The following is an 8,119-nucleotide window of genomic DNA, read 5'->3' on the forward strand; positions in this document are numbered from 1 at the left end:
AGCGTTTACGAGCGTGTTTTTATGGCAATTGACATCATCCGAGGTGCTTGTAAACGTTGGTGCGTATTTTAATTTAATGCTAAGCAGAACTATAAGCACATAAAATTTGATTGCACTTGCACACTCGGACAGAGAAGGTAAATAAACAAACAGAATAAACACATAGGCAGTTCCGCTGGCATAAGTAAACAATTTATATAATTACCCCTCCAGTAGCTGCGCTTAACTGATTGCTTTATTATTTTTTCGAGTGTCATGTTTGCCGTTTAATTCCGACAACAATACGGCTGCAGCATAAATATTTACGAGCGGACGGAGCCAATGTCCGGCATCCAGCGAATCTCGGCCATAGCAATAACCATAATGGTGGGCAGCAAAAAATAAAATACTCGGCTTAAACATATGCAAATAATATGGCAAATAAATTTGTTCACATCATCAACACATTTACTGGACTGGTAACTTAATTACACATGTAAACAATTTCATCAATAAGGCAATAAAGAGGGCTGCCTCTGCTGTTCAGTGAATTCGGCCAAATAGTTGGTCAAGAGATATGTAGAGATATGATATGTCGAGCAATTAGGGCTCAAATCTTCAAAGCCATATTCAGTGAGCACAAATCAAAGCCAAGCAATTATCGGGGAATATGTATCGGAATTTAGAGGGAAGCAATCGGATTTATATGTGGCTGGCTTCTCAAGTGGCAAGTGGCAGAGGGGCCAAATGTGAATGGAAATCGCAACATTTTCATGCCACTCGAACATGCAGCGAAATGAGCAGTGACTGCCGCCGGATTTTTGTAATTGCCACTTGTCGTGTAAATAAAACGAGTGCCACTGTCATGTGCAGTGTCCCTTTTGCATATATTACGACTCGCACTTTTTCCATCGCTCTGAGTGCCGCATGTACGACTTTTTTCGCCAGGTGCATTGACGCATAAATTCCAGCAAACACACCAATATACTCGTATGCGATTGCAAGTGGCAATGTTGCAACATGACTGATTCGTTGCGCGGCTATAAATAAAGTCGTTATGCATGCGTTATAAATAAATAAGAGTGGACCGGACCACTAATCACTGCACTGATTTATTCGAATTGGCTGCGAAATTTATGACAAGATTTGCCAAACCACAAGTCCATGCCTAATTTTAAATAGAATGGTATTGCCTCTGCCACGCAAACAAATCAACTCAAGTGTATCGAAATGAGTTTCGCTTGATTTTCCCCCATCATCCCAGAATATATACATATACCCACATACACCTCCCTCTAGATTTCAGTCAGCCAAAGGCTGTGACATTTCATTCGCGGCAATTAGGAGCCAATTTCACGCGTCGTTCTCGCAGCGAAACCATAAATTTCTCCCGACACTTGTCCGGCTGAAGGCGACTTAAATGGTTTAAGGTATTACGACCAAGACTATATTTTATTGGTAATAGGAACGAAGTGCGAAGTGTGCGGTTCATACTTTTGTGTCGATTGCTGTCGATTGAATTGCAGTCGTGAAATGTGTAAAAGAAACCAAAAAACTTTTTTCAAATTAAAACAATTACTCCATTAATAACTGTTCTTTTCACAAATTACCAATATGGTCCAGTCTAAATACCTTTCAAGTAAGTTCAATCCTAGCCATATCTGGGCCATAATCATTCAAGTTGTACATTTCTTATTCAGCTTACATAAACTGTTGCAATCCCGAGGGCTTAAAGGCATTTCCAGTTAAGAAATCAAAGTTATTTCATGAGCGGCAATTTCAAGAGCAGTCATTGATTAAGCCATCAATCATATTAACTTTGACTGCATGACAAGATGCAAATGCCGGCTTTGTACGCTTCTATATTGCATATATGCAAAAGAATCTTCTCTTTGGTAAGAGAGCAAAAGCAAATCCTCAAAACGGGCCAAATGTCAACAGGAATAGAACGGAAGTCGCATTCGATGGCAAGAGACATTTGATGGCCATCGGATCATTTTTCACTTCATTCATAAGCCGGAAAACGTAATTTATGATGGGAAATTCCTAAGACGGAGCAGCAGGCGATAAATTTACAGTTTGCGAAACGTTATTAATTGCTAATTACCTCCGAACATGATTAATGCCCTCCTAGCCGCCGCGTTCATCTGCATTTCAGTATGCTCATTGATGTGCCACATACACATGGAGGTAAAATAACATAGTATCAATTACTGCAGCTGGAACTTTCTAAATGTGGCATGCATTTGGTTTTCCATACTGGAAAATTGCAGATCGGTTTCTAAATGTATCCTATTACATTGATTGAGATATTCTTGAAACTATATTTTTTTTATTTAACAATTATTTTAAATCATGAGTAAAATATGTATAAATTTTTCTCAATGTGGAGGAAAGTCGTCCCAGTTTCCACTCGATCCAAACGTCAGCCACGTGTGACTTTCTTTCGGGCTGGCCGAGCTTGAAACTGCCGTGTAATGTAATTATTGCAAAACTATTCATCATGTTTTGGGCGCCGCTCGGAGCGAACAGCAGCCACTTGGTTGCGCGTCTGGGGTCTGTCAAACGCGGCGTATGAGCAATGTGGCCCCAAACGCACTGGCACACACACACATGCGTGCGAGGTTAACTAATTAGCATGTCAAAGCCATCCATATTGCCACAACGAAGCCATTTCAAAGAGTTGCCTCCATTGAAAAGAAAAGCCAACCCAAAGGCGCAAATCCCATTTAATTATGCTTTTATATTCATAATCCCCTTCCATGTTTTCAGCATAATGCGATCCTTAAAGGACACCCATGCACGGAAGCACACGCACGCTCACGCAGCTCACACTCATCTATCTGTTTTGATTAATCCTTTGTCAATGGCTCGGACTTAAGGCGAGCAACTAATTTGCTCTCAATGGGCCCCAAGAAAGGGCATGCTGTCGTAAAACAAAACGACCCAGCACACACAATATAAAATTAAATTAAATTTGTCAAAGGCTCGATGGTGAAGGACCATTAAATGCCCATAATAGCCATATGTGTTTGGGTTGTGCACATCGAACATTGTTGGAAAACGTATCCCCTATTGGCTGGCAGAGCAAGTAGTTAGTAGAGCTTGTTGGATTAATATTCACTTCGGGCATTTGTATTTTAGAAACTCGAAAGAAACCACAGAGGGATGGCAAGCTCATAGTAGACACTAGGTTTTGGAAAATTCTTTATTAGCCGAGTATAAAGTTTGAATTAGTAGCTGAGTTTCTATCCTTGTGCTTCGTGCCGGTGTCTCAATTGGAGTCCATAGACGTGGTTTTTGTGCTTGTAATTTCCCGTTTTACCCTTCTTTGGTTGGCATTGCCCATCCTTCCCGGGAGTCTCATATGGGCGACACTGACGCCCGCTTCGGAGCAGCCTGCCCGGCAGTATGTAGTTCTTGCGGGGAATATTGTGCCCCGAAATGGGGGGACCCAAGTATGGCTCCCTTTTTCCTTTTTCGATCTTAACCTTTTCTTGATGGACGCTACGTGCTGATCCGTAATTCGAGTGCACCACCTGCTCGCGGTACAAGCTGCTGTGGTGAATTGGCACCCGGCTTGACTCCCTGTGCGGTGGGTACGGTGGCTTTGAGCAGCCAAATGGAGTCCTCACCTCACCATCCCTGCACTCAATCACATCGACCAGGCCAGCTCTTGCTTTTGCCTTGCCGAAGCCTTCGTCCTGCCAGGATCTTAACATGATCTTGTTCAGAAAGTTATCGCGCTCCACGCAGCCATTTTCGGAAAGAATTTCATTGGACTTGCACTTGGAGGAACCTGAAGCCTCTGCGTTACTACTCTTGGGAGCTTCTTCGGTTGCTACACTTGCTGCTGGCGGTGCAGTTGTTTCAGTTGGCGGTACCTTAGTTTCTTCTTGGGAAAGTGCATCGTAAAAAAAAAAGTATAATATAAGCACGCAGAAAGAGCGGTGAACTTGCATCTTGGGGTGCAAGAGGAAGTGGACTGAAATGCAAATCTTACAGAAAATACAATGCAACGAGTTAAGTGGACTGCGAAATTAATTTGTTTTGCATTGCCATAAAGATTCGATTATCACTTCAGGTAACCCTAAAGCTTGTAATAATAATACTAGTCTATAGTAATACAATTTATTGACTCTGTTCGATTTCGTTTGTTTGATGTAGTCGTTGTCAAGCTAAGCGTTTCCTTTGGATGCAGCGACTCCTTCTTCCCGTGACCTCATTAGCCCGACACTTGTGTCCCTTTCCAATACTCCTTCCCGGCAAGAATACGTACTTCCGTGGGCGCTTGTTTCCAGTTATCGGAGGTCCTGCCGATCTAGGTTTTCGAATGGGTTTTTGTTCCACATCATCATCATCCACGTGGTGATAGAGTTTAAAAATGCCCTTGTCGTGCACAATCCGTTCGCCATTTAGTCTGCTGTGGTGAATTGGCACCCGGCTTGACTCCCTGCGCGGTGGGTACGGTGGCATTGAACAGCCAAATGGAGTCCTCACCTCACCATCCCTGCACTCCATCTTATCCACCAGACCAGCTCTGGCCTTTGCCTTTTCAAAGCCTTCATCCTTCCACGATCTCATAACGATCTTGTTAAGGAAGATGTCGCGATCCACGCAGCCATTCTCGGATAGAATTTCAGTTGACTTGCACTTTGATGCTGCGGAGGAATTGGAAGCTTCTGCCGTACTGTTTCCTGGAGCTTCTTCCGATGGAGCAGGCTGTGAAGTTGGAGCTGGAGTTGAAGTTGGAGTTGTAAGCTCTATTAAAATTAAAATTAGGCCTAGCACTAGAAGGGATCTATTCCCCTCCATCACTACCACTTTCCTGCTGCTCAGTTTGTTTCAAACTACAGTATTTTGTTGTGTTTATTGATCTCGGAAATCCATTTGTCTCCCGTGAAATTTACAGTTAATACGCTTTAAATATATACATATATATATAATATGCATCAAGTTTCTAGTAAGGCCAACAAATTAATAGTTAGCTAGCACATTTTACATCAACTTCTCATTGTACCACACGTTTTTCGGAGTTGCGAGTTCTCAAAGTTTTAAACAGCAACATTATTGATTTGCAGTAGTTGGTGAAATAATAACCGAAATCAATTGGAGGACACGTGAAACTTTCAAGGTGTTGCTGGGGCCATTTGCTTCTCTTTGGGGCTTGTTGTTTCGTTCTGCAATCTCAATTTCCCCCACAATAAAATTAATGTTTTACGTAGCCAATTCCGAATCGTTTATTTCACATAAAAATGCGATAAATAAGCGACGCATCCTGTGCGACGCCGTCGAAGACGCCAAGGATAAGCCGTTGTTGTTGTTGTTGTTATTGTGCGTGGGGTTTCGATTGTTGTTGTTTCTCCTTGCTCCTCCATGCTCCTCCTTGCTGGGCTGTAGTGTTGTTGTGCCTCTTGTTGGTATTTTACTCGTTGCGCACCTCCAACATCGTGTATTTATAGCGCAAACATTGGAAAGGATGTTGTGCAAGGACATACGCGCCGGATTACTGCGGAGCGCGAAGGGGCAGCGTGGAACCATGGAAAAGGGCTTACGAACAATGCGACGCCACGCCCCCTCTTCTCTTCAGCTATCCGCCTTTCTCCTTTGACTGCTGGTTAAAAATAAAGAGGAAGCTTACTTCACGGGCTGGTTACCCAACGAAAAGTAATGGGAAACCAAGGGAAGATCGAAGGTTGAAATAGTTTAGATAAGGGTTAAATCAAAAAGGGGAGTGGTTTCTAATATTTTAAAAACACATTTTTAATTGACTTTGACAGATCATAACATTATAAAACGATTAAGTAAGATTCTTGAAAATTTTGAAAAATTGAAGTAAGCCCAGAAAGCACATCAAAATGAAAAGAACTACAAAAGATGTAGGTTGAGTTGGTGTAATAAGGAGAGTGCGGCAACAATGGCGCGGCACGTGACCCCGCCGAAATCCTGGCAACCCTGGCAACTCTAGATCTCGCTTGCGGCTCCTGTTAAAAATTTCATGTTAATGGCCACACGAAGATTCGCTCTTAACCCTTTTGCCCCGTGGGTGCTGCTGTAAGTGTGTGTGGGTGTGGTCCCAAATGTGTGGTGGTGTGCGGTGGTGTGTCTGTATCTGTGGCAGCGTGTAAGTGTGCGTAACAGGTCATTGTCCCAGTGTTTTTCGGTCGCACCTTTATGCCGAGGACAAGGCAGCTTATTTCCTTTGGCTGTCCTTTCTGCAAATTTCAGTCCAGCCAGTGCACACGCAACCGTCTTTCTTCCAGCGTCCTTTCGTCCTTTTCCAGTAGAAGGGAAATTGCTTTAATTAAGGATATCTTGCGAAATGTTTGCTCATATTTATAACCCAGTCGCTTCGTTGGAGAGGTGAAAACTGAACTGTGAGAACTAGAAAAAGGTGCGCAATCAAAGGCGGAAAATCGTTAGAGAATAAAATCGAAATAACAAAGCGGCCACAGGAGAGAGATAACGAGTGAAAGGGGGAAAATAAGATGGGCAGGCGGGACATAATGCGCTTTTCCCGCTGTGGAAGCGGTTTGTTTTCGTTTTCTTTTTTTTTTTTTTGAATTGCCAAAGGTCCTGCGGACATTTTCGGTTGCCTTCTGTTTCTCCAGCGGTCCTTTGACTATTTGCCATCTTGCCGGCTTCATTTGTTTGTGTTGCCTTGTCTGCGTTCTGCGTTCAGCGCTTTGGGTATTTCGCCGGGGTAATAAGATAAAAGCTTCAGTGCCATTCGGGCCAAGTTAGTTAATTGCGTGAATGGCAGTTGTGCCCTCATTTTATTCCATTTTATACTGCTCTTACTCCGATTGAATCGTGCAACCAAATTGGGTGATTAGCAGCTGCAGTTCACCGGCGATAATCCCCCAGATTTTCCCCTTTCCAATGCCCCCACCTGAAATTTCTCCAGGCAGTCGAGCTCTACTGCTTCTCATCTTTTATTCAGCACGCAACAATGACAAGTAAAATTTCACCAATGGAGCACATGAAATTCATGCAAAACACTTTGATATTCATATAGTTGAAAATACACAGCAAGAAATTTAAATGACAAGATTTAGCTAGAGAAGATAAGTTGGGAAAGTATTTTTCTTAGTTTCAATACAACTTTGATCATGTTTTAGATGTATAGCAACCCACGTTCTCTGCAATTATCTTTTCCAGTGTAGTTTCACACATATACCACGACTACATATGTATATGTGGTCTGCCCTGAGTGCTGGTGAAAAAACAACAAATAAACATGCAGGCAGCAGCAACAAACAATGGCAGCAACAACCGGCAATTGTTTTTGCAAACACACACATCGTACATACGCATATATTCGACACTTGCAGTGCCGCCTAAATGTTCATGAATGCTCCATAAAATATTAAATGTTTATGAATTTCAAAGGGCTCCTTACTTCATTTGCATAATCCCAATGTTTGTTGCCAAGTGTTTGTGCGTGTGTCCGTGTGCTCGTGTGTGGGCAAATGTCACATATCGTTAGTCTGACTTGTGGCAATAGCTGGAAATGTGTCACATCAGAATGGAGAATGTGGCATATAGGAAAGCATCAGGATCAGGATCAAGTGCTTAGACATCTCGGCCCACGTGGCCCACTTCAAGGCGCCCTCTTCTGTCATCTAATTCCTGTTTTTCCTCGCACGCGCTGTTATCGCTTTTATTGCAATCTGCTTTAGTCCAGCACAGAAAACAAAATTTTTAAAATATTATATACCACATTACAAAATGTAAGTCTGTTTTTTTTTGTAAAAAATAATTAAAATTAAGAAGCTACAAATAAATGAGTCGAATAGGTTAGCTGTTTTTTCTGCCTGTTTCTTTTTCTCGCAGTGCACACTTTCCGCTTCTGCAGCTCCTCGAAGGACTCTCAATAGGGACAGCACGTCCTGGGAGTCCTTTTTATGGCTGCTGGTGCATAGTTTATTGCATCCGCTTCCTGTTGCCATCTCGCATCTCTGCATACTTTCTGGCTAATTCGTGTTAACATTTTTTTTTTTTTATTTTTTGCCATTGTTATGGCTCTTGCACTCGTTGCTGTATTTTTTCGCTGATTGCAGCTCATTTGCATAGGAAAGCAGTAAAATCGTGGAAAAAGCGACAACCTTCTTATCGAGCGTCGACTGTTTCCTTGACT

The 8,119-nt window shown here is 42.5% G+C and overlaps 2 protein-coding genes and 1 long non-coding RNA gene across 3 annotated transcripts; 1 reads left to right on the top strand and 2 right to left on the bottom strand.

Annotated features, from left to right (window-relative positions):
- Nucleotides 1–1,304: 1,304 nt before the first annotated feature.
- LOC116801608 lies at nucleotides 1,305–2,294 on the top strand. The gene is made up of 3 exons (XR_004362121.1): nucleotides 1,305–1,409; nucleotides 1,603–1,618; nucleotides 1,680–2,294. It is a non-coding gene; the product is annotated as an uncharacterized LOC116801608 (long non-coding RNA).
- Nucleotides 2,295–3,168: 874 nt separating this feature from the next.
- LOC6616771 lies at nucleotides 3,169–3,948 on the bottom strand. The gene has a single exon (XM_002041072.2). The coding sequence runs from the start codon at nucleotides 3,939–3,941 to the stop codon at nucleotides 3,228–3,230; it is 714 nt and encodes a 237-aa protein (XP_002041108.2). The 5' UTR covers nucleotides 3,942–3,948; the 3' UTR covers nucleotides 3,169–3,227.
- Nucleotides 3,949–4,096: 148 nt separating this feature from the next.
- Nucleotides 4,097–4,825, bottom strand: LOC6616772. The gene has a single exon (XM_002041073.2). It carries the CDS (start codon nucleotides 4,792–4,794, stop codon nucleotides 4,153–4,155), a length of 642 nt encoding a protein of 213 aa, XP_002041109.1. The 5' UTR covers nucleotides 4,795–4,825; the 3' UTR covers nucleotides 4,097–4,152.
- Between the last annotated feature and the right edge of the window lie 3,294 nt (nucleotides 4,826–8,119).

Source organism: Drosophila sechellia, chromosome 3R (assembly GCF_004382195.2).
Source record: "Drosophila sechellia strain sech25 chromosome 3R, ASM438219v1, whole genome shotgun sequence".
Taxonomy (NCBI): Eukaryota; Metazoa; Arthropoda; class Insecta; order Diptera; family Drosophilidae; genus Drosophila; species Drosophila sechellia.